General features: G+C 47.4%; 1 protein-coding gene across 8 annotated transcripts in view; it reads left to right on the top strand.

Moving 5' to 3' along the window:
- The window catches only part of CACNA1A (calcium voltage-gated channel subunit alpha1 A), a 300806-nt gene that overhangs the window by 251959 nt on the left and 21386 nt on the right, over positions 1-27461 (top strand). For 5 of the 8 annotated variants that reach the window (XM_088473953.1, XM_088473951.1, XM_088473947.1 and 2 more), the window contains one exon: positions 12112-12150. The exons of 1 other annotated variant lie outside the window; for it this stretch is intronic. In XM_088473953.1, the coding sequence (XP_088330079.1) occupies positions 12112-12150 (39 nt within the window). The remainder of the gene's footprint in view (positions 1-12111; positions 12151-27461) is intronic. 2 more of the 8 variants (XM_088473954.1, XM_088473948.1) reach the window with 1 other exon arrangement.

Below are 27461 nucleotides of genomic sequence, written 5' to 3'. Positions count from 1 at the left end.
GACTTGGTAAAATAGTAAATGGAGATCTGCATGACAGAGCTCCTAATTCTGAAACTCTGCTTGCCAAGGATATAGCCAGAAGGAAGACAGTCTTCTATGTAAGTGATTTGTCCTGGCCAAACTTCAATGGTTCAAATGGCAGATGTTGCCAAGCCGTGAAAACCAAAGTTTAGGTTCAGAATTTAAAACCTGCCTGAGAGCTAAGAAGGACTTTTCTTTATTAGTCTTGGTTTTGAGAGGATCCTTCTCCTCGGGTAAAAACAGTCTCCCAAAAGAATAATTTCTTGGGAAAGCATCAAATTTGACGTATAAGTAAGTGTGTCTGAAGGAGGAACTAGGGGCCTGATTCAGAGCCGCTCGTAAGCGGCTGCTCGTTCGTTCCGAGCGATGTTTGCCCAACTGCGCATGCGTACGGATTTTAATACGCATGCGCGAACCAGTCAGTGCGGCCGAAAATCGTTTGTTCGCTAAATAGCGAATGCCTGCTATTTTGAGTGACAGGAGGAGGCGTATGTGGGTGGTAACAGAGGAAGGTGCTTGAAAACGGGGAGTGGAGATTCGAACGCAGGCGTGCTTAAAGGTCAAAACAGGCGTTTTATGGGTGTGCATAATTAATACAGCAGCGTCATTGACCACGTCACTGGGTTATTTTATAGTCAGAACTGCTCGCAAGATTGTGGTAGGAAAAACCAACCACAAGAATAGCGAGCAGTTCATACGCTGGTCGATGTACTCGATTAATCTAATAAATAGCGGACATGACGTAGGATGCGAGCGGCCAGGGGGCGTATTTTTCCAAAAAACGACCGCAAGTTTTGTTCGCTCGTTCAGACCTAGAGGCGTGAACAGACCACAAAAGAGCGAACGGTTCATTTGAATAGCCACCCCTATTTTCTGGACGAGCGAGCGCTAATTGCGTCCGGCTCTGAATCAGGCCCTAAGACCCCACGCTGATAAGTAGTTAATCTACATAGGGAATCATTGTAATTACCTTTGACCTTAGAAGCGTGGCCATGATTTTTGTGAGCACCTTCAGTGCTATTGCCAAGCCAAAGAGTGAGCTCAAATTTGGAAATGGAGATTCTTAATTGCAAACATGAGCAGAGATTCTGATGTCCTTCTCAAATGGAAACATGTAATATAGGTATCCACCTTTGATGTCCCAGGACGCTAAAAATTGGAGGCTTTGGTTTTTACGCCAAAGAGACCAAGGAATGCTTCCTTTCACCCATTCGTACAAAATAGAATTGAGCAAAAGAGCCTGTAGGTAAAGCCCAACAAGGAGAAGGTAGTTTATTGAGATATACATCTCAACCCTAGTGCAGTTCAGACATGGTCACTGTCTTATAGGACAGGTGCCCCACGTGCCCATTTGTCCTTAGTGCTGCGGAAGCTGACATCACCTGACCTCAACTCTTCCACCAGAGGTCCTACACTCCTAGACTGGCATGGCATTGCAAATCCGGATTGACTGCATGGTGTCCCCAGAAAAGGGACCACTAACCAAACACCTGCACAACGGTTTTGAACAATAGGATGTGCCAGGTGGTGCTCGCTGTGCCAGGTCAAAACTTACAGTGATAGTGACCTGGTTTCCCCTCCAGGAGCCATCCCATGATGGGAGTATGGCAATAGGGCACCTGTGAAACCATAAGATATAAAGTATAATCATTCTGGATATGCTGCCCTCAACGGCAAAGAGGCATGGGGGTACTGAATCTGTGCAGACTTCAATGGAAGTGCCTACTCCTGGAACAACCACACTGTACTCCAAGACAGCAGTGCTCCCCCTTATATATATATATATATATATATATATATATAATGTACTGTATATACATTTAATGTAATGCCTCAGCTATGTTGGGTATATACTTCGTACATTTGTATGGGTAACATACTCAGAATACATGGGCCAATCTTGCCTGTGTCTTTTTGTGCTGTGTTGCAGACCTCACTATTCGTATGGATCCCCCCCCTTACTCTTTTCCTGGTTACGGTGTTTTAAAATTAAACCTGTCAGTCACCTTATGGTAAGACTATAATCCTGAAGAGGGTTGTAGGGGACATTCTGGGTGCAGTAGAAGAAACATGAGAAGAAACATGATAGGGGGAATGATCCCTACTAAGATTTGATACTATTTATTGCATTTAAAGTTTGAACATTTACCCATGTACTTGCAGCTCAAATGTGATTCCATATTTACTGTATGTAAATTTTTAGATAATCCTGTGTTCACATGTGTTCTGAAATTGCACAGTTTTCCCTATAAGCTGGATAGTTGGGCATATGGTTCACTCCTGCATGAGTTGCATCGAACATATTCGACATCCAGGCAAAGCTTCTGAAATCACCGGCTTCCATGAACATATATTAACCACTGTCCATCACAGATACATTCATTTAATGACACAAACCCTTTGCATATCATAACTACATGTATAAACTTAAAAAGTGGTACACGTGGGGAGAACTATGCTTGGCTGTCGAAATATAGATAACCCTGAAGGCATTTTAATCTGGTCAACACCTTCGTAAGCTTCCCGGCGAAATGCAATTTGGTTCTACTGGCCCGACAGTAGGGAAAATGGCTAGTAGGGAAATATTAAATGATTAAAGTAACGACAGTCAAGCTGTGATTAAAGAGGACTTACCAATTCATGTAAAGAAGAAAAGATGATAGAATTAAACAAGGACTTTTAAATGAGATCTTCCGACTAGCATAACAATGGGGTTCCCGTGTTCTGTTCCTGCTGTACTCCCAGGACTCGCATATAGCTGGCACCTCTGCCCATCACCTTCAGCAGCGCCCGGCTGTGTCCGTAGCAGGGAAGCTCAGCACTAAGGCTTTAAACGAATGCTGGCATCCTGCTTAAAATAGTGAGTGGTGGGCATCCAAATTGATGGACCCTCACTAATGTAGTATTACTGATGATAAAAGGGGATATTGAGCCTGATTCAGATTTGTAGGCTATCGATGTTTTCACAAATGGAGCGATCTTTGGGCCTCTGCGCTGTGTCTAAGTCCGTAGTCCGTAAATTACCGCAGTTGCAGGCTGCACGTCGTCAATCACAGTGTGAATGGCAGAGAGGGAGCGTTTGGGGGTTGGCAATGGGGAGTGTCAGTTAAAAACGCAGGGGAGTCTAGACCGTTTCAGGGGCGTGTCCCACTCTGCGTGCTGCGATCCCGTATGCAGGAAGCAGGGCTTTGGTGTCTCAGTTATGGCGGCCATTCTGAGTAACCATAGAATAACTGAAGGAGCCGATGTTTGCATGATCTGTATCCGATGCTGTGTATGCGTACGCTGTTGCGGACAGCTGCGATGGCTCCGGTGGGCTTCTCGGTACAAGTCCCGGCCGCTTCTGAATTAGCATACTTTCGCCAATCTACAGCTACACGAAGACCACAGCTGCAGCAGCGACAGCGTAAAAGTCTGAATAAGGCGGGGATTATTTAAATTCAAATATTCCTTAAATAAGAGGAGTTTATCATGCATGATATCAGGAAGATAGACAAAGTGAATCTCTCATGATAGCTAGTTAGCTGGAACTATCATCTTCCAACTCGCAAAAGTACTTCATAGGCTGTGCTAAGATGGTGGCTGTACGCCGAAGGTAAGATGGTGGCGTCTAATAAAGTAGTATTAAAGAATTTTATTAAAGAATACCACCATTTTACCACCAGTTTTCTCTGCCTCTTACATTTCTAGGGGCTGATGCAGATTTAAATGTTCACCTGCTTGCGTAGCATATATTGCGTGTTTTACGCACAGTGCATGCTCCGGAGCCGTGCGTACATAAGTACAGGTGATGCAGAGTCGTACACATTTCAGTCACAGGTGCAACAGACCAGCGTAGCTGGGGTGCAATAGGGTGTTCTCGCCGAGGCAATGTTCGGTGAGTGCGAGTCGATGGAACCGCGGTCCGTGCAGAATTAAATGTCAGCGTAAAATACACCTGCTTCTAGAAAGGCTGGTTCAAGTGATGCTAATGACGGAACTCAAACCAAACGGACGGATAGGGGGTGGATGCTCCGCAGGCTGCGCACAGCTCCGCAGACGGGTGAATATGCGCATTTTCTTCTATGCGGGCAATGCATTAGCACATACGGCCGATTTGCATTCATCTCTGCGTCAGGAGAAAATAACTCACTGTATATTATAACCAATGATGTTAAGAAATTTTAATTTAGCTACTTTAAGATGTCACTTTATGACCAGCCCAACTTTCACATTTGCAGAATATATAGGACGACATGTTTTTAGTTTTATGGGTACTCTATAAGAGAAAACATCAAAAGATATGTAAAAATGCACCTTTCCATGGCTTTCTCATGGTAACTCTCCCAAATAAGCATAATCGTAGATACATAGAACATATAAAAAACGACTAACTCTTGCAGGTACAGAAGTACCAAATACAAAGGGCGCCTTTATTTCAGGTTACAGGCTCCAGGGACGATTCATTTTCAGAATTTTTCTCCCCCTCTTACAATCCGGACGGCAGAATGCCGGCTAGGGATTTATGACAGGCATCGAGATACCGATGCCTGTCGTAAACCCGATGCCGGAATCCAGGATGACGCGGGTCCGAACAAGGTGAGTACGGAGCGCCCGTCCTGTTATCCGTGGGATGGGGGTTAGGTTTAGGGCACCCCGGGGAGACTTAAGCTGGCCACACATCTAAAGATTATCTGTCCAACCAGCCAACTAGTTGATTGGTTGTAATGAAAATCTGGTAACGTATGGGAGTAACTGATGATCAGCAATTTGCTCCCAGACGCCGGAAAATGGACAAAAACTGTTGTTTGAACAAATTGTTTAGATCAAACATTTAACAAACTTGTCTGACGACCATTTTCATCTGTTTTCTGGCATTTAGGAGCAAATTGCTGATCATCATTTACTCCCATACGTTACCAGATTTTCATTCCAACCAACCAACTAGTTGGCTGGTTGGACAGATAATCTTTAGATGTGTGGCCAGCTTTAGGGTTAGGCACCCCTTGGGGAGGGTTAGGTTTAGAGTGCGGGGAGGGGAGGGGGGGTTAGGTTTAGGCACCCCTTGGGGGAGGTTAGGGTTAGGCACTAGAGGGGGAGGTTAGGGTTAGGCAACCCTAAAGGAGGGTTAGGGGGGAGAGGGGAGGGTTAGGGTACTTACCTCACGCTGTCGGGATTTCTCTCTGTCGGGCTCACAGTGTCGGGATTTCAACAGCCGACATTACAATCCCATTCCGTACAAAGCAACTGCGCAGTGTTACAATGTATCTTTGTGCACAAAATCTTAATATTGGGGGCCAGGTATAATTTGGGATGACATTTTATGTGACATTCATCACACATTTTGCAACAATATGTGAAGTGATCCAGCTGCTTTAGGGGAAGTGTTAAGTTGGGTACACGCCTATACAATTATCTGGCCGATCTTGCAGTTCCCGCCCTGTACCATCTTGTTTTATCGCAAGAAATGCAGGCCTCGTCTGAAGATCTGATCTTATGTTCCTCCTAAAATACATCAGACACGATGGTTAGTGTTCACTCCAGGCTCTTGATTGGGCAGGATGCCGATCAAGAGAGAGGGCACATCTATGCACGCTCATCTGAAAAGGCAGCGTGTGGGAGGGGCATGGCCTTGCATCACGCTCCCCTTACCATCACTCTAGGGGGCATGCCCAGCACTTCCGGAGGTGCTGGGCTTGTCCCCAAGCTCTCCCCGCACTGAGAATAGATGCCGCATGGTATATATTCACCATTTGCACAGTGCTCCCCCCAACTAGGGACAGGGAGAGGTGCAGCGGCATAGCGGGAGGCGTGGGCGCCGCGGCCGTCTGGTTGTGATGAATGGGGCCCCTCCACAGAGCAGGGAAATTCTGATGGGTCTTCGCTGCTCACTAGCACTATTAGAACTAGCACAGTCTGTATCTAATAACAATTGTCATGCATCATACAATAGAGCACAAAGGGCATGATTCTGGGTTGGATGCAGCGGCTGTATCTGCGATTTTTGCGGCTTTCTGCAAATGCCGCTTCAAAGCCCTTCCCGTGTGTACAGCTATGTGTCCCAATGTGCAAGGACTGAGATGCCCACTGTCAGCGCCCATAGACACTGAAATACCAATCGGTGCGTCTTTAGATGATACCATCGGTCGCACCATGGAAACTTGCACCAGCTCTATGACTGGTGCAGATTATCCGTCCGAGTATGGCTGCCTATGTGAACGATTGTGCGTCTATGAATGCAACTATCAGCGACACGCCGTGGCGAAACTCCCATAAGAAGCAACATCTCCGTGCATCTGTTTAGCCACCCCACTGTTACCTCCCAGTCACCGCCCAGGAACGCTCTTTGCATTTCTCCTACTGTGCGTCAAAATCGGGACGTGTGTGTGGTGCGACTCGAATGCATGAGCAGACAAAAATCAATGGTCCACTGCGTCTGACATCCCGGTCTCAGGCCCAAAGTGTACGTCAGTTACTTGTGTGGGCCAAAGCAAATATGTATCCAAATTGCCAGAGATAACCCCAAGGAGATTAATCCACTGTCATACTAGGAGACAGCTCTACTTCTAAAGTATCCATTGACCAAGTCATAAAAGTACTAGATACAAGTCGTGAGTGTCCCTCATGGACCCTTGACCAAAACTGGTGTCGCGATACAGGGAGACAACCCTTTCTTCTAGGAGAACTTATCAATCGGACCTTGTGGTGTTTGTCCTAGTCAATAACAAAATGCTCTAATATGATATGTCCAGGGATAGCTTTCGAAAAGGTTTCTGAAGACTGATAAGGCTGAACTTTGTATCCTCCCCCGATCTAAAATCATAATCAAGATAATACACTTTTGGGTGGCATTTTACAACATACAGTATATCTCATCCCAATAGTTTTATTTCATGGTAAGCCGCCATTCTCATGGCTCGGTGGTACAGTACCATGGACATCCTGCGGACACCTGTCACCGCTCTCTTCCATGCTTTGTGCACAGTGATTTTGAAAGTTTGTGGCATTGATGCTTGGCTGTGTGAACTAGGCATTCTTATGTTACCACCAAGAGGCTCTGCAGTAGCATCTGCGTGTAGGGTATGTCCAGGGCCGGTGCAATGTTTCTCGGCACCCTAGGCAAAACTTCAGCCTACTGCCCCCCACCATCCCCTCACACACACATTAATACCTACTCTCCAGTCCCTCAGGTGAAAGTAAGGAGGTGGCATCTTAAAAGATCCACAGCCGCCACCTACATTAAGTACAAGAAGGATGCCTCTCTCAGAGACATTTTTAGTTTTGTGACAAGCAGACTCAGTGGCGCCCCCCCAGATCCCGGCGCCCTAGGCAGCTGCCTAATGGCAGAGCCGGCCCTGGGTATGCCTTATACATTTCTCCATCCAAAGGATGCCCAGACCTCTCCGATCAAAGTCGTCTTGAAAGATTGGCTTGCAATACAGGATTGTGTGTCAGTGTCTTGAGCCTTTACAGTCTCGGAAATTTTTGTAGTAGCTATTTGCTCCTTAATTACAATTGGTAACCAGCAGCCCGTGGCAAGTAATGGAATGGTGAGATTCTTCCACTCACACATTTAAAAAAAGTCCTATTATCTTACATCTCCAAGACACAGAACATAATCATTATGAATTTTATACTTGTTGCAACGTAAATTTAATTTACAAGGTCGCCTGATCACTGACCTCAGTATTGGGGAGCCAGGAGCTTTCACTATGGGATCCCGGTGACATCAGTAAGCCTGAACATTCAAGACCCATCTTCACCACCAAATCAAGTGTAATCTTGGACTAGATCATTCAAGATCGGTCTATACTGTAGTAGATGATTCCGGACTATAGTTGTATTACAGTTCACATTTCATTTCACATGGACAATGCAAGATAAAGGCTAATGCGCCGAGTGATCTAAATGTTTTTCTATGACTGCTATATGTATCCAGAGGATGAGGCAACTGCAGTTGTACATGTAGGACAAACTCCCGATAACTTTGCTACTTATCAAAGCAAATAACCTCTTACCTGTACTGTAGCTGAAATAGAGGGGAAATCTAAGTTATATTAAATGGGCACCATTTGTCTTGCGATCATAGACTTATAGACATCAATTTATCTGAAGGCACAGACTGTAAAACACGGCACTACATCATGTACCACAGTACAGTACATGTATCCTGTCATTACAAGTTCAACAGCCACCTACTCTTTTGTGATCCATTGAAGTCGGTTAAACATGCACATGTGTACATGTAACCGTAAGAGGGATCACTTGGAGGGAAAGTATGATGGATTTGGGTTTAAAAGAGGGACAGTTTAAAAAGTAAGTTTTCTCCACTGCACAGGAAAAGATAAAGATCCTGGTGCAGAGCTGGAAGAAAATCAGTCACACGTTGCTCCGGCACTGCATACACAGTAATGATATGTATATTTGCCTGTGTTGCAAAGCCTCCGTGAGGTCATTATGCTACAACCCATTTTTGCCCTTTCCAGTCAATAAGTATAGATGTGATTGGAAGGCACCCGACTCCGCATTGCCTGCGCACGGTTCCGGAGCATGCACAGTGCGAAAACACGCAAGATACGCTCTGCAAACAAGCGTATGTTCAACTCAGCATCAGCCTCAAAATGCATAACAAATACCATCAGTGCTTATCCGCAGGACTGTCTAAGCGCCAAGCCGGATACTGCACCCACAGAACTAACCAAGTGCCTAATATAGTTATACTAACCTTAGGTTTCTCATATATTACTATTAATATTATGGCTTCCGCATTTTACCAAGGTCCGACATAGGTACTCATAATGTTCCACTCCATAGATGTTAGTCATTGAGTTGTTCGGAGCTTGTTACCTGATAGTGAAAGGTCCTGATTGGTTTTACTCAACTCCTGTCCTGGTCCTTATTCTTGGGCATCTGGTATTGCCCAGACAGGGCTAGGAATAGATTCGGACAGGTTTCGCTGGTGAAGAAAGAGCTAAATACTGGGTCTTAAGGCCCCCATACATCAGAGATGGATTGCAGCAATCATGCAATTTGCAATCGATTGTGTATAAAAATCTGCAATGTATGGGCTTCAGAGATCGCAGATTGCAACCAAAAAGTGATTGGAATTGTTTAATCAGATTGTCCAACATGTTGGATTTCACAGATGGATTGGGGCTGTAGTTTGCTAGTGTATGGACATGATCAGCAGATTTGCAGACCGTTTCTAGCAAAATGATGGGCCTTTCAAGATTGCCAGATCTATATTTGATGCAATCGATCTGCAAATCACTGAAAAAGATCTGTAGTGTATGGGAGCAGATTGCTCGATTGGGAAATCCTAATATCGGGCAATAAATCTTCAAATTGTTCAATTGTGGTTTTCAGATTGCTGATGTATGGGGGCCTTTACGGTTTAAAGACAGATAGGATGGGACTAGACATGAACCAATATCCACATCCTATTCAGCTAACAGAGACATTTCCTAATCATTAGGACCACATTGTCGACACTAGTCCTCTGTGGTGTTCTACTGCAGAGACTTTCCAAATAATCATTTAGCAATTAAAACAAAGCGCAATCCAAATGAGTTACCAATATGACTACAGAGAGGCGTAAATCTTGGTAAGTGCACAAGAACGTTGTAATATAACTCAAGAAAAAAGTAATAAAAATCTCCTAAGCAGTCCACAAAAATGAGCCTTTATGGTAGGGTCACAAGGAAGAAAACCCTTACTAGATAAAACACTATATCATCGCTCGCAATGAGTTAGCAAAATTCCACCTAGACGATGCAGCAGGAAGTCATGTGGTGTAGGAGACGGAAGTGGAACTTTGATGTCATAACATCCCAGTCAGGTAACCCCAGCCCCGCTGTCATGTATGGCGCTGGTAGCATTATACTGTATTATGGAGTAGCAGCTGGGACTGGCAATCTCTCTAGGGCACAGGTTCTCAAACTCAGTCCTCAGGACCCCAAACAGTGCATGTTTTGCAGGTCTCCTCACATAATTACTAGTGAAACTGTTAGCTGCACCTGTGGATCTTTTAAAACGTGTCAGTGACTAATGAATACACCTGTGCACCTGCTGGGTGATCTGCAAAAAGTGAACTGTGTGGGGTCCTGAGGATGGAGTTTGAGAACCACTGCTCTAGGGGGCCCATTTATCAAGGGCATGCCAGTAACGCCCCTGATCGCTTTGCAAAAAGCGATCTCTTTGGCTGGAAGTATCACCCGGGGCATGCAGGGACACGGGGAGCCCGTCCCTGCGATGTTACCGGAGGGCTGCCGGCCTGTGCACTGCACATGCACATCCGCCATAGCCGGGGAGGGTTCCGGTGGATCCATCCGCCGGCTAATATTGTGCAGTGTAGCCCATAGGCTACAGTGGCTAACGCCACCTTCAGATGGCGTTAGCTGCGGGAGCCAATATCTGGAATGCATACCTAAAATACACTTTGATAAATGAGCCCCTAGGACTGATGGAAAGATGAATGGTGCACAATACAGACAAATCATGGGCAAAAAGCTGCAACCCTCTGTCAAATAGCCTAAACTTACTGGGTGTTATTTTTTTTCCTGGGTGATTATTCAATGCTCCTGGCAAGAGCAACCCTGGAGTGGCCTAACATAAAGAAACTAGATGACCTTGCATGAACCAGTCAGAGTTCTGACCTCAATCCCATTAAAATGTGGTGAGATCTCAAACTATATATGTCACTGCTCCGCAATTAACCTGACAGAGCTTCAGCTATTCTGCAGGGAATAATGGGCAAATATTGCTCCAATTTAGGTAGGGGATGAGGCAGGTCATATTTGCGGGTGTATCTTGAGTGCTTTTGCAATGCACATGCTCCGGGGTGTTCACACATCTGCAAAGTTTAGCGATGTAGGGTGTGTCTAGTGGGCGTCTCGACAAACTTGCCATGCAGAGTTGTGCATACGCATAACTACACCTGATCTTTTGCACCAGGGATAGGACTGGTGATAACGATGACTGCTATGAAACCAAGGGTAAGGAAGGGGCGGCCTGGCCGCAGAGATGCGTACAACTCCGTATGCGGGTGACCATCCGCGTTTAGCTCCGTGAACGCAGTGTGGGCGCAGTTACGGCTGACGTGCTCAACTCTGCAAAAATACTACTGGCTATAATAGCTGCTAGAGGTGGTTCAACTAATTATATTGACCAAGGGGGATATATAGGACGACATTAGTTATTATTTTATTTTTTTTATAACATAATGGTTTACTATTAACTTTCTTCACAAATAAAACATGGGGCTATTAGATTACTGTGGTGTGAAAGTTTGCAGAAAAGGGGAAAGTTACCAAGAATACATTACCAAGGCACATGAGTGAGTAATCATTTTCTGCAAAGCGCTGAGTAAATAAAGGCTAATAAATAAATAATAAGGCACTATAACAAGAGACAGACAACTGCTGGAAAGGAAGCTGTCCACAGCGTATATATCCGCAGGGTAACATGGACACGCTAAGCAAGAGACTGAACCGAGATTGTGTAACAGACAAGCTACATGGCTGCTTTCATAATCATTCACGATCTCAAATGCCTAAAACAATAGTCATGTCTGCATCCATTACAACTCTCACCTGCTGCAACCTGTTCAGGTAGAAGACTGCATTGAGCTCCTCATAAATCATTGACTCTACAGCCAGTCTCCATGTACCTGCTATGGTTGTACTAAGCTGACACTTTAGCGCTGTCTCTTTGCCAGGATTTCCCATGCATCTTTGTCTTCCCTTCCGCACATCACTCTCACATCCTGTCATCTTTTGTTATTCAACATACTATCCAGGGTCCTCAAAGTGAGCTGGGTATTGGGTGGGGTTATCGGTTGGGAGATGTCTTCTGCCGTCTCACATGTTGTCCTCTTGTGGCCGTTGTGTGATTCCTCACCTCTCTATAGTCATTTGTCCTCTAAACTGGACGCTGTTTATATGAAAGTGTTTCGGTCTAACTGCTGTTAACCTGTGTTCTCTCTCTCTCTGTTCCCCCTGCTCTCTGTCCTCCTGTCTCTCTCCCCGTGATGTCTTTCTGTCCGTCCTACGCTACTGTGGTCTCTCCCCACCTCTTGTCTCTCCTCTCCCCTCTGTCTTTGTCTTGCTTTAGCAGCGAAGGAAAACCCGAGCCAGAGGGAGTAACCTCAGTGTATGTAACACCTCTAATACATACTCTCACACTTTCTCCTATCTTCTATCTCCATCTATTGCTCTCGTTTGCACCCGAGTTTTCTCTATCTTTCTCTGTCACTATGGCTCTTTCTTCCTTTCTGTTGTTGTACTGTGTATTCAACGCTAAATATGATCAGAAAAACTACATGCATCTTTGCTACACCCTACGGGAAGTTTGAAGGTGATGCAAATAAAGCTTGTCTTCAAATGATCCTACACAAATCAGGGCAAAGTCGTTGTTGCTTATTGGGTAAAAAGAAGTCCGTGAATGTTTTGGGCATGTAGCATTGGTTGTGTGACTGACAGGATGGAGAAGACCCCCTTACTGTTACACATAAAGGCCTTCATGTCCATATACACACAAAATAAAAACATCAGCGAGAATTAAAGCCAGCATCCAGAACAATATAAATGGTATTGTACACAGTGGTATTTAAAAAAAATAAATAAATAGGGCTATTCTGTTGGCTGTGTATCAAGCAGCCCCCATTCTGGTGACCGGTATATTATATAGGTTTGATTCTGGTGACCAGTATGCTATATAGTGTCCATTCCTGTGACCAGTATGCTCTCTAGTGTCTATTCTGGTGACCAGTATGCTCTATAGTGTCTATTCTGGTGACCAGTATGCTCTATAGTGTCTATTCTGGTGACCAGTATGCTCTCCAGTGTCCATTCTGGTGGCCAGTATGTTCTCTAGTGTCCAATCTGGTGGCCAGTAAGTTCTCTAGTGTCCATTCTGGTGGCCAGTAAGTTCTCTAGTGTCCATTCTGGTGACCAGTATGTTCACTAGTGTCCATTCCGGGTACCAGTATGCTCTATAGTGTCCATTCTGGTGACCGGTATGCTCTCTAGCATCCATTCTGGTGACCGGTATATTATATAGGGTCCATTCTGGTGACTAGTATGCTCTCCAGTGTCCATTCTGGTGACCAGTATGCTCTCCAATGTCCATTCTGGTGGCCAGTATGTTCTCTAGTGTCCATTCTGGTGACGGGTATATTATATAGGGTCCATTTTGGTGACCAGTATGCTCTCCAGTGTCCATTCTGGTAGCCAGTATGTTCGCTAGTGCCCATTCTGGTGGTCAGTATGTTCTCTAGTGTCCATTCTGGTGACTGGTATATTATATAGGGTCCATTCTGGTGACCAGGATACTCTCCAGTGTCCATTCTGGTGACCAGTATGCTCTCCAGTGTCCATTCTGGTGGTCAGTATGTTCTCTAGTATCCATTCTGGTGGCCAGTATGTTCTCTAGTGTCAATTCTGGTGGCTAGTATGTTCTCTAGTGTCCATTCTGGTGACCAGTATGTTCACTAGTGCCCATTCCGGTGACCAGTATGCTCTATAGTGTCCATTCTGGTGACCAGTATATTATATAGGGTCCATTCTGGTGACTAGTATGCTCTCCAGTGTCCATTCGAATGGCCAGTATGTTCTCTAGTATCCATTCTGGTGACCAGTATATTATATAGGGTCCATTCTGGTGACCAGGATGCTCCCCAGTATCCATTCTGGTGACCAGTATGTTCTCCAGTGTCCATTCTGGTGACCAGTATGCTCTCCAGTGTCCATTCTGCTTGCTAGTATGTTCTCTAGTGTCCATTCTGGTGACCAGTATGCTCTCCAGTGTCCATTCTGGTGGCCAGTAAGTTCTCTAGTGTCCATTCTTATGGCCAGTAAGTTCTCTAGTGCCCATTCTGTTGACCAGTATGTTCACTAGTGTCCATTCCGCTGACCAGTATGCTCTATAGTGTCCATTCTGGTGACAAGTATGCTCTCTAGCATCCATTCTGGTGACCGGTATATTATATAGGATCCATTCTGGTGGCCAGTATGTTCTCTAGTGTCCATTCTGGTGGCCAGTATGTTCACTAGTGCCCATTCCGGTGACCAGTATGCTCTCCAGTGTCCATTCTGGTTGCTAGTATGTTCGCTAGTGTCCATTCTGGTGACCGGTATATTATATAGGGTCCATTCTGGTGACCAGTATATCATATAGGGTCCATTCTGGTGGCCAGTATGTTCTCTAGTGTCCATTCTGGTGACCCGTATGCTCTCCAGTGTCCATTCTGGTGGTCAGTATGTTCTCTAGTGTCCATTCTGGTGGCCAGTATGTTCTCTAGTGTCCATTCTGGTGGCCAGTATGTTCTCTAGTGTCCATTCTGGTGACCAGTATGTTCACTAGTGCCTATTCTGGTGACCAGTATGCTCTATAGTGTCCATTCTGGTGACCGGTATGTTCTCTAGTGTCCATTCTACTGGCCAGTATGTTCTCTAGTGTCCATTCAGGTGACCAGTATGCTCTCCAGTGTCCATTCTGATGACCGGTATATTATATAGGGTCCATTCTGGTGACTAGTATGCTCTCCAGTGTCCATTCTGGTGGCCAGTATGTTCTCTAGTGTCCATTCTGGTGACCGGTATATTATATAGGGTTCATTCTGGTGACCAGGATACTCTCCAGTGTCCATTCTGGTGACCAGTATGCTCTCCAGTGTCCATTCTGGTGGCCAGTATGTTCTCTAGTGTCAATTCTGGTGGCTAGTATGTTCTCTAGTGTCCATTCTGGTGACCAGTATGTTCACTAGTGCCCATTCCGGTGACCAGTATGCTCTATAGTGTCCATTCTGGTGACTGGTATATTATATAGGGTCCATTCTGGTGACTAGTATGCTCTCCAGTGTCCATTCTAATGGCCAGTATGTTCTCTAGTGTCCATTCTGGTGACCAGTATATTATATAGGGTCCATTCTGGTGACCAGGATGCTCCCCAGTATCCATTCTGGTGACCAGTATGTTCTCCAGTGTCCATTCTGGTGACCAGTATGTTCTCCAGTGTCCATTCTGGTGACCAGTATGCTCTCCAGTGTCCATTCTGCTTGCTAGTATGTTCTCTAGTGTCCATTCTGGTGACCAGTATGCTCTCCAGTGTCCATTCTGGTGGCCAGTAAGTTCTCTAGTGTCCATTCTTATGGCCAGTAAGTTCTCTAGTGCCCATTCTGTTGACCAGTATGTTCACTAGTGTCCATTCCGCTGACCAGTATGCTCTATAGTGTCCATTCTGGTGACCGGTATATTATATAGGGTCCATTCTGGTGGCCAGTATGTTCTCTAGTGTCCATTCTGGTGGCCAGTATGTTCACTAGTGCCCATTCCGGTGACCAGTATGCTCTCCAGTGTCCATTCTGGTTGCTAGTATGTTCGCTAGTGTCCATTCTGGTGACCGGTATATTATATAGGGTCCATTCTGGTGACCAGTATATCATATAGGGTCCATTCTGGTGGCCAGTATGTTCTCTAGTGTCCATTCTGGTGACCAGTATATTATATAGGGTCCATTCTGGTGACCAGTATGCTCTCCAGTGTCCATTCTGGTGGTCAGTATGTTCTCTAGTGTCCATTCTGGTGGCCAGTATGTTCTCTAGTGTCCATTCTGGTGGCCAGTATGTTCTCTAGTGTCCATTCTGGTGACCAGTATGTTCACTAGTGCCTATTCCAGTGACCAGTATGCTCTATAGTGTCCATTCTGGTGACCGGTATGTTCTCTAGTGTCCATTCTACTGGCCAGTATGTTCTCTAGTGTCCATTCAGGTGACTAGTATGCTCTCCAGTGTCCATTCTGATGACCAGTATATTATATAGGGTCCATTCTGGTGACTAGTATGCTCTCCAGTGTCCATTCTGGTGGCCAGTATGTTCTCTAGTGTCCATTCTGGTGACCGGTATATTATATAGAGTTCATTCTGGTGACCAGGATACTCTCCAGTGTCCATTCTGGTGACCAGTATGCTCTCCAGTGTCCATTCTGGTGGCCAGTATGTCCTCTAGTGTCCATTCTGGTGACCAGTATGCTCTCCAGTGTCCATTCTGGTTGCTAGTATGTTCTCTAGTGTCCATTCTGGTGACCAGTATGCTCTATAGTGTCTATTCTGGTGACCAGTATGCTCTCCAGTGTCCATTCTGCTTGCTAGTATGTTCTCTAGTGTCCATTCTGGTGACCAGTATGCTCTCCAGTGTCCATTCTGGTGGCCAGTAAGTTCTCTAGTGTCCATTCTTATGGCCAGTAAGTTCTCTAGTGCCCATTCTGTTGACCAGTATGTTCACTAGTGTCCATTCCGCTGACCAGTATGCTCTATAGTGTCCATTCTGGTGACCGGTATATTATATAGGGTCCATTCTGGTGGCCAGTATGTTCTCTAGTGTCCATTCTGGTGGCCAGTATGTTCACTAGTGCCCATTCCGGTGACCAGTATGCTCTCCAGTGTCCATTCTGGTTGCTAGTATGTTCGCTAGTGTCCATTCTGGTGACCGGTATATTATATAGGGTCCATTCTGGTGACCAGTATATCATATAGGGTCCATTCTGGTGGCCAGTATGTTCTCTAGTGTCCATTCTGGTGACCAGTATATTATATAGGGTCCATTCTGGTGACCAGTATGCTCTCCAGTGTCCATTCTGGTGGTCAGTATGTTCTCTAGTGTCCATTCTGGTGGCCAGTATGTTCTCTAGTGTCCATTCTGGTGGCCAGTATGTTCTCTAGTGTCCATTCTGGTGACCAGTATGTTCACTAGTGCCTATTCCAGTGACCAGTATGCTCTATAGTGTCCATTCTGGTGACCGGTATGTTCTCTAGTGTCCATTCTACTGGCCAGTATGTTCTCTAGTGTCCATTCAGGTGACTAGTATGCTCTCCAGTGTCCATTCTGATGACCAGTATATTATATAGGGTCCATCCTGGTGACTAGTATGCTCTCCAGTGTCCATTCTGGTGGCCAGTATGTTCTCTAGTGTCCATTCTGGTGACCGGTATATTATATAGAGTTCATTCTGGTGACCAGGATACTCTCCAGTGTCCATTCTGGTGACCAGTATGCTCTCCAGTGTCCATTCTGGTGGCCAGTATGTCCTCTAGTGTCCATTCTGGTGACCAGTATGCTCTCCAGTGTCCATTCTGGTTGCTAGTATGTTCTCTAGTGTCCATTCTGGTGACCAGTATGCTCTATAGTGTCTATTCTGGTGACCAGTATGCTCTCCAGTGTCCATTCTGGTGGCCATTATGTTCACGAGTGTCCATTCCGGTGACCAGTATGCTCTATAGTGTCGATTCTGGTGACCAGTATGCTCTGTAGTGTCCATTCTGGTGACCGGTATGTTCTCTAGTGTCCTTTCTGGTGACCAGTATATTATATAGGGTCCATTCGTGTGACCAGTATGCTCTCCAGTGTCCATTTTAGTGGCCAGTATGTTCTCTAGTGTCTGTTCTGGTGACTGGTATGCTATATAGAGTCCATTCTAGTGACCAGTATGCTCTATAGTGTCCATTCTGGTGACCAGTATGCTCTATAGAGTACATTATGGTGACCACTGTACTGTACAGATCTCATTCTGGTGACCACTATACTGTACAGATCTAATTCTTGTAACCAGTATACTATATAGGGTCTATTCTGGTGACTGCTGTACACATTCTAGTAACCAGTATACTATATAGGGTCCATTCTGGTGGCCACTGTAATCGACAGATCTCATTCTGGTGACAGATTACTACATCTGGACACATTGTGGTGTCATTGTATTATACAGATCCCATTATGGTGACCAGTACACTATATAGGGTCTATTCTAGTAACCACTGCACTATATAGATCCCATTCTAGCAACCAGTACACTATATAGAGTCCTCTTTGGTAGCCACTGCACTATACAGATACTATTCTGGTGACCAGTATCCTATATAGGGTCCATTCTGGTGACTACTGTACTATACGGATCCCAGTCTGGTGACCAGTATACTACATGTGGTCTATTCTGGTGACCACTGAACTATACAGATCCCATTCTGGTTACCAGCATAATATATAGGGTTCTATTCTGGTGACCACTGTACTATACAGATCCCATTCTGGTTACCAGCATAATATATAGGGTTCTATTCTGGTGACCACTGTACTATACAGATCCCATTCTGGTGACCAGTGCAATATAAAGGGTTCTATTCTGGTGACCACTGTACTATACAGATCCCATTCTGGTACTACCTTAGTATACTATATAGGGTTCTATTCTGGTGACCAGTATACTATATAGGGTCTATTCTGGTGACCACTGTGCTATACCGATCCCATTCTTATGACCAATATACTATATATGGTTGTATTCTGGTGACCACTGTACTATATAGCTCCCATTCTGATGACCAGTATACTATATAGGGTTCTATTCTGGTGACTACTGTACTATACAGATCCCATTCTGGTGACCAGTATACTATATAGGGTTCTGTTCTGGTGACTACTGTACTATACAGATCCCATTCTGGTGACCAGTATACTATATATGATTGTATTCTGGTGACTACTGTACTAAACATATCCCATTCTGGTGACCAGTATACTATATAGTGTCTATCCTGCTGACCACTGTACTATACAAATCCCATTCTGGTAGCAAATATTTGAAGTGGAATCCATTTTCATGTCATGTTACAGAGCAGACTAGTATACCATGCAGATCAAAGTACCATTGTGTTGGCTAATATAAAATGCAAACACCAAGCCTGAAGGTTTGTATACTAAACTCATTCCTATTCTGCAGCAACTTTATAAAACAGATTTCCATTATAGTGGCAAGTAGGCACCTTGCCTGCCTCTTGTATATGATGCATACCCTTATGCTGGTTAATGGTACACCCCCATATAATCCCAGTTCTGGTTACTGGCACACAAAGTAAACTCCCATTTAGCTAATATACTATGTAGACTCCAATTCTGGTGGCAAGCAAGGACTACAGTGGGTACTCATCTGTAACCACCATCCTGTCCAGCCTGTACCCGGGGACAGTGAAAGTATTATTGGGGTGACAGGGCTGGTGATTGGGGAGCCCTGCTGAGGGATTTGTGTGGCACTCCTTCCTCTCTATTGCAGTGTCTCTCCTCACTTTCTCTTCTCCTCACTGTCACTGTGTGCCTGTGTGTTGAGTTGTTTTTTGCTGTATCTGTCTCCTGTGTACTCATTATGACAGGAAAAGGGGCAGCCTCAAAGGCTTCTCAGAAGCTCTATGCCTGTAACAAGTGTAACGCTAAGTTCACTCGGGCTCACTCTGATGGCACCCTGCTTTGTGAATCCTACGAAAGGGGGGACCCTGCTCCTGCTGCAGTGGCCAACTCCCGGCAGAGGTAACAGAGTTCCGCAGGGAAAGAGAGGCAGCGAGGGTGCAGTCATCTGAGCTGCCCTGGTCTCAGGCCTTAACCAGATCCATGGATAGTCTGATCCAAGTGGTGGGTTCTTCCTCTCAGGCGCAGGTTGCACCACCACAGCTGCCACCCAAGAAATGGTTTCTGCCGTCGGTTTTACAGTCAGAGGACTCAGATGAGGACATTCATCCCCACTAGAGGAAAGTGAGTTCTTGCAGGATTCGGATGAAGAGGTCCCTCCGTTGATCTTCAGGAGGTGGATGTGGGCCCTCAGGGCTTGGAGGCTCTCATCCTCTCGGTGCGCCAGGTATTTAAGGTGACGGACACAGAGTCTCCGGCCCAGATGTCACTATTTGTGTAAAAACAGGGGGCCTCTTTCACTTTTCCCATTTCCCAGGAGCTCGATGATCAACTGGCAGTGGCATGGATGCATTTGGACAGGAAGTTCCAGATCTACAAGCGTCTCCTGGGTACCTACCCTTTTCCCACAGAAAATCGGATGAGGTGGGAAACTCCCCCTCTGGTGGATTCGTCGGTCTCTCGGCTCTCCCAAGAAAACTACCTTACCGGTTCCCGGGGTGACTTCTTAAGTTATAGACTACCCTTTAGTCTGTACGGTAGCTGGTCCTTGTTAGTTCTTGGGTCTCCACGGCAATAGAACGGTGGTCTGAGGAGTTAGCAAAGGGCCTGCCTTCGGGAATTCCACGCGCGGACCTGCTTCTCTTGGCAGAGCATATATTGTAGTCAGCCATATACCTCGGGGATGCCTCCAAGGATGTGGGCCTGCTCGGTTCCCGTATTTTTTCAGCATCCACTATTGCAGCTCACCGTGCCCTCTGTCTCCGTTCCTGGTGGGCTGATGCAGAGTCAAAGAAGGCGGTGGAGGCGTTGCCATTCTCGAAAGACATTTTGTTTGGTCCAGAATTGGACAAATGGATTTCCCAGGTTACTGGGGGTAAGTCTACTTTTTTTTCTTTCCCCGGCTACAAGGAGAGCCTACTCAGGTACTTCCTTTCGGTTCTTTCGTATCCCAACAAAATTTAGAGGCTGTGCAAGAGGTTCTTACTCCGCCTCTCGAGGACTCCGGGGATGAAGTGGTGCTTCCGCCTCCTCCCGCCACCAAGACCCTAAGTCTGCCGACAAGCACGTGGCATAACGGGATGCCTTCCCACTTGGGGACTCCCATGGTGGGGGGCACGCCTCGGCCGTTTCAGGGCGTATGGCAACGGACTTGCTCAGACACTTAGGTTCGGAACCTCATAGACCAGAGTTACCAAATAGAGTTTGCATTTCCTCCTTCCCCTCGGTTCTTCACGACTGGGCTTCCGGCCTCAGCAGACAAGCGAGTGGTATTACTGCAGGCCATTGCCAAGCTACTGGACTCGGAGGTCCTGGTGTCGGTACCTCCACACTAGCGCAAGGAGGGGTTCTACTCAAACCTTTTCCTGGTACTCAAGTCAGACAGCGCGGTCCGGTACATTTTGAACTTGAAGTCTCTGAATTTCTATCTCACTTTTCACAAGTTCAAGATGGAGTCCCTGTGCTCTGTGATAGTGGTCCTGGAACCAGTGGAATTCCAGGTGTCTCTTTACATAAGACACCTACTTACACATTCCGATTTGGGAAACACATCAGGCTTTTCGGCGGTTTGCTATTTAGGAATCCCATTATCAGTTCAGAGCTCTTCCATTTGGACTCCCTTCTTCTTTTTCCCGGGTATTCACGAAGGTCATGGCTTCCATGGTTGCCCTTCTGCAGCTACAGGGCGTAACCATAGTACCCTATTTGGACGATCTCCTCCTCAAGGCGCCGTCATTGGAGAGGCTTCTACAGGATGTGTTGAACACCTATCACTTGCTGCTGCAGCACGGCTGGATCATCAACTTCCCAAAGTCTCAGCTGGTTCCATCTCAGCGGCTCCACTTTCTGGGGATGATCCTGGACACGACCCTACAGAAGGTTTTCCTTCCAGTTGATAAGGCCTTGGCGATCCAGGCACTAGTCTAGCTCGTCCTTTAACCTCGACGGGTGTCAATACATCTCTGCATCTGCCTTCTGGGGAAGATGATGGCCTCCATCGAGACCTTGAAATTCGGACAATTTCATTCAAGAACCTTGCAGCTGGATCTACTGTCCCAATGGGCTGGATCTCATCTACAGATGCATCATTTGGGGAACCTCTCTCCCAGGATGTGCATATCCCTTTTGTGGTGGCTACAATCCAGTCATCTGCTAGCGGGTTGTCGGTTCAGCATCTGAGAATGGGTCCTTCTGACGACAGATGCCAGCCTCAGGGGCTGGGGAGCTGTGGTGCTGGACCATCACCTTTAGGGCCGTTGGTCGCGTCAGAAGACACTTCTGCCGATCAATGTCCTGGAGCTGAGGGCAGTCTACAATGCCCTGGTTCAGTAATTTTCCCTGCTGAAGGGACTTCCCATTCGGTGGTGTACATCAATCGTCTGGGAAGGACCAGAAGTCGCGCAGCCATGTAAGAGGTATCTCGCATCCTTGTCTTGGTGGAAAGACACTGCTGCGGCGCTGACGGTGGTGTTCATCCCCGGTGTGGACAACTGGAAAGCCGACTACCTCAGTTGTCAGGATCTGCATCTGGGGGAATGGGCCCTTCATCCGCAGGTATTTCACAGCTGCTTCGACGTTGGGGCGTTCCCCAAATAGACCTCATGGCGTCCAGGCTCAATCATCAGCTTCTCCAATATTGCTCCCGCACTCGGGACCCGGCGGTAGTGCCAGTCAACGCCTTGACGGCTCTGTACCTGCCAATCCCTCTCCTTCCTCGGTTGCTCAAGCGCATCAAGAGGGAGAAGGTCACTGTCATCCTGGTGGCCCCGCAAAAGCTGGTACTCCGACCTCCGGATGCTCTTGGTGGTCGAACCATGGCCGCTTTCTCTGCGGCCAGACCTCCTCCAACAGGGTCCGTTCCGTCACCCTGCCTTACAAGGACTGTGTTTGAGGGTGTGGCTGTTGAGACCTCAGGGGCAGTCCACAGGCAGTCATTCTGACCATGCTTCAGGCTAGGAAGCCTGTTACTTCAGCTCACTGTCATCAGATCTGGAAGTCCTACGTATCTTGGTGCACTACAACCTTTCACCTGGGACGCTTTTTGTTATTTTTGCAGACGGGCCTGGATGCCAGTCTTCGCTTGGGATCCCTGAAGGTACAAATTGCATCCCTGTCCATTTTCTGTCAACATCAGTTAACCTTGCTTCCGAAGGTACAGACCTTTTTTTCTGGGGGTCCTTCGGGTTCAGTCTCTCTTTCTAGCCCCGACAACACTATGGGATCTCCCCTTGGTTCTGTCTTTTCTTCAGTCTGCAGTTTTTGAGCTGCTGGAAACCGTTGATTTGAAGTTTTTGTTGTAGAAGACGGTGCTCTTACTGGCCTTGGCTTTGGCCAGGATGGTGTCTGAGCTGGGCGACCTTTCCTGCCGTGCGCCATACCTGGTCGTCAACGACGACCCGCTTTTGTTTTTTGCCAAAGGTGGTTTCCTCCTTCCACATTAACCAGCCCTTTGTGGTGCCGGTTTTTTATGAGGACTCCGTGGACATGCTGCGTGCCTTTAAGGATTTATGGATTCTTCACTGAGGAATTCTGATACTCTGTTCATCCTCTATGATGCAGCCAAACGTGGCTGGCCTGCCTCTAAGCAGACCCTGGAGCGCTGGATCCGTCTTACAATTCGTCAGGTTTATTTGTCTGCGTCACGGACTCTGCGGTATCCATTTCTGCGCATTCTACGCGCTCTGTTGGGCCCTCCTGGGCAGCTGCCAGGGGGGGCTTCTGTCGCACAGTTGTGTCGTGGTCTGGCATCCACACTTTTGTGCAGTTCTACCAGTTTGACACCTTTGCGGCCTCTGAGTCTCACTTTGGCCGTTCTGTTTTGCAGGTGTCGTAGCGCACTCCCTCCCGTGGGGGTAGCTTTGGGATGTCCCCATGAGTATCACTCCAGTGTCCTCTGCTTGATGAAGGAGAAAACAGGATTTTAGTACTCATCTGTAAATCCGTTTCTCCGATTCAGCAGGGGACACTGGATGCCCTCCCTGCGCTGTTCTCTGACTTGTTGTTCTGGCATGATTGTTGTTCTGTTGGTTCTCGTTGTGTCTGTTTTTTCCTCCCTCTCCGGGGGTTCTCGCCTTTTCGTCTCCTCTCGAGCTAATTTCTTTAACCGAGGATGGGAGGGAGCATAGAGAGGGAGGAGCCAGTCACAGGTTTAAGTTCTTAAAGTACCGGCTCCACTCACCACCCGTCTATACCCCCATGAGTATCACTCCAGTGTCCCCTGCTGAATCGGAGAAACTAATTTACCGGTGACTACCAAAATCCTGTTTTAAACTGGCACATATTAGCAATGTACACAAATTCCTCAGGTTAGGGCCAAGAATCACATCTATACAATGCCAAATCAATAATATTCAAATGGTGAAATATTGTTGTTTTGCTGAACCGTAGAACCCAGTTTCATATTTCTAGGTGCAAAATTTGTCCTTAGTCATGTGCCTAACTGTGACAAATTTCTGATTTGAGAAAGGTTTAAATTGACAGCATAGAAACACAATTTATCACTAATATTATTAATAGGGCCATTATTACAAGTATAAACGGGAAGCAATCGGGAAGCCGACTGCCTATATACCAGCAGCCGGCTTCCCGACTGTCTTATCCCGGCAAGGGTGAAATGCCGGGCGTCTAGATGTAGACGCCCGCATTTCCCCGACGCCGGGAGACCGGCGCCCGGCATCACGATCGTAGTGATGCCGGGCGCCGCGAGCGGACAGCCGCGGGGGGGACTTAGGGTTAGGCACCCCCCCGGGAGGGTTAGGGTTAGGCTAGGGGGAGGGAGGGTTAGGCACCCCCAGGGGGGACTTAGGGTTAGGCACCCCCCCGGGGGACTTAGGTTTAGGTAGCGGGGAAGGGGGTGGTTAGGCACTTAGAGGGGGGATTAGGGTTAGGCACTTGGGGGGAAGTTATGATTAGGCACCCCTAAGGAGGGTTAGGGGGGTTAGGTTAGTGGATACTTACCTATCCACGACCGGGATTTCCAGCGCTGTCGGGCTTCATACCCATTCCGTATAAACTACTGTTGGGTTTGGAGATTTAATATATTTAAAACATATAATAACCACTACATATAAGAACCCCATAATGCCTATTATTCCTTTGTTAAAACAAAAGTACCAGTATGCTGGATTTTGCATGATTACTTAAGTGTTTTATGATCAGTTCCAGAGAATCACTGGTATAGATGATGTCCTAAAGGCCTCCAGAGAAGCTTTTTTGGCTCATCCTGATGAAAGCTGGTTGTGGCTTCATGCTCAGATCTCAGCTGATAACATCACAGATTTTATGATCAATCTTATGATAAATATAGGCAAGCTGCGACACTAACCTTACCCTGGGACTATGGGATAAATGTACTGAGAATCGTATTTGACTTCTAAACCCAATCGCTGGACATCGCTGGCAGTTTACAAAATCACAAATTTACCAAGCATCGTATTTGACTGTGTGTTTTGTTCCGATGGTGATACTCATCGGTTTCTGCCGTGTGCGAATTCAGGGAGTCATTCAGACCCGCTCGCGAGCGCAGGTCGCTCGCAAGCGGGTCGATGTTCCCCCACTGCGCATGCGCACGATGGAGAGAGCTCCGTCGTGCGCATGCGCGAGACCCGCCGAGCGACGGTCTCTCCATCGTTCCGGGTCTCGCACCAAAGGGGGCGTGCTGTCGATGTTGATTGACAGCACGCCCCCTTTGGTGGGCGTGCCGGGGGCATGACTGCCAGACGGAGGGGTTCCCATGGGAACGCCTACCGTCTGAAGCCGGCCCGACTGACATCACTAGTGATGTCAGTGGGAGTGATTTGGGCTCTGATAGAGCCAAAATCACTCCTGGGCTTGCGGCAGCGAGACCCTACCGCAGGGTCTCTGTCGCAAGCCCGATGGTCGGAATGGTCAAGACCATCGCGACCATCATCGTGGACGATCGCATATGCTGTGGGTGGTCACCCACAGCTATGCGAGCGGCCAGGAGGCCGCTCCATTTTCATGGAGGAGGGCCCTGATTCAGAGCGAGCGCTCTGGTCAGAGCGTTCGGCTCTGAATCAGGCCCTCAGTCAGATTGCCTTTTTTACAATAGACTCTGCTGACAAATAGAGGCAGGAAACTGCTGACAGTCGTCAGAGTATTCAAAGCTCTGCACATACTGATCTGTGCAGGCTTTTTTTGTGTATACTAGCAATGAAAGGGTTAATGCTGCGATGGATCACCCCCAAAATTATAAGCAGCCCCGGACCATTGAGCCCGTTCTGGTACTGGAAAATCGGGGTGGGGGGGGGAGCGTAGGGTCCCCTGTCTTTCCAGTAACTGCAGCAGCCAGGGAGCTTACACTATAGCAAGGAGACACGCAGCGTGGGGTCCCCTTGCCATAATGTAACACCAGCCCAGAACCAGAACGGACACTAACCCTGGTATGACAGTTCCCGTGTGGGTCACTGCCATAGGAATTAATACGGAAGCACTAATTGGCTGAGAGCATCTGTACACCATGGGGGTCATTCAGACCCGCTCGTGAGCGGCAGAACGCTCGCAAGCGGGTCGATGGTCCCCCACTGCGCATGCGCACGACGGAGGGGCTCTCCATCGCTCCAGGTCTCGCACCAAAGGGGGCGTGCTGTCGATGTTGATTGACAGCACGCCCCCTTTGGTGGGCGTGCCTGCCAGACGGAGGCGTTCCCATGGGAACGCCTACTGTCTGAAGCCGGCCCCACTGACATCACTAGTGATGTCAGTGGGAGTGATTTTGGCTCTGATAGAGCCAAAATCACTCCAGGGCTTGCGGCAGCGAGACCCTACCGCAGGGTCTCCGTCGCAAGCCCGATGGTCGCGATGGTCAAGACCATCGCGACCATCATCATGGACACTCGATATAGCTGTGGGTGGTAACCCACAGTTATGTGAGCGTCCATGAGGACGCTCCTAAAACAGGTAGGAGGGTCCTGATTCAGAGCGAGCGCTCTGGTCAGAGCGTCCAGCTCTGAATCAGGCCCCATGTCCGTTCTAGTTCGGGTCACAGAGTTTTATTGTTTTCCTAAGACCCGTGGACTACTACATAGACAAAGGGACTAAGGCCCTGATTCAGAGCCGGACGCTCTGACCAGAGCGCTCGCTCTGAATCAGGGCCCTCCTCCATTAATATGGAACGTCCTCCTGGACGCTCGTATAGCTGTGGGTCACCACCCACAGCATATACGAGCGTCCAACAAGATGGTCGCGATGGTCTTGACCATTCCGACCATCAGACTTGCGAGTGAAACCCTGTGGTCGGGTTTCTCAACCACAAGCCCTGGAGTGATTTTGGCTCTATCAGAGCCAAACTCACTCCCACTGACATCACTAGTGATGTCAGTGGGGCGGCTTCAGACGGTAGGCGTTCCCATGGGAACGCCTCCGTCTGGCAGACACGCCCCCGGCACGCCCACCAAAGGGGGCGTGCTGTCAATCAACATCGACAGCACGCCCCCTTTGGTGCGAGACCTGGAGCGATGGAAAGTCCTTCGCTCGCCGGGTCTCGCGCATGCGCACGACGGAGCTCCCTCCAGTGGGGAACATCGACCCACTTGCGAGCGTACTGCCGCTCGCGAGTGGGTCTGAATGACCCCCTAAGTGTGAGTGTGTTTACAGTCGGTGTGCATGTCCTGTCATTTGTATTTAATATTTTCTTTACAGTGGGACTACATATGCCAGTGGTCTCAGAATTTCTGGGCATGCTGGCACTTGTTCCACAAGTGCCAGTATCCCGGGGCAGGCTTGCTGGGACCTGTAGTCCCACTGTAAAAAGCAATATTATTTTCTATATTTTACACAATTACCACGCACCCAATGCCACCAAGGGTGCGGGGAAGAGCCCTGGGCGTTCAGCCTAGGGTTGGTTTATCCTCAAGATGAGGGTCCCTATTTTAATTTTTGGGGTTCTGACTTTTCAAGGACTTCCAGCTCTGGCCTGACCAGTTTGGGTCTACGTTATGTGTCTCCCTGCTGTAGTGTAAGCCAGAGGTTCCTAAACGCGGTCCTCAAGGC

Source organism: Taudactylus pleione, unplaced genomic scaffold, assembly GCF_031769625.1.
Source record: "Taudactylus pleione unplaced genomic scaffold, aTauple2 ptg000145l, whole genome shotgun sequence".
NCBI lineage: Eukaryota > Metazoa > Chordata > Amphibia > Anura > Myobatrachidae > Taudactylus > Taudactylus pleione.
This window is presented reverse-complemented; position numbering and strand designations above follow the sequence as displayed.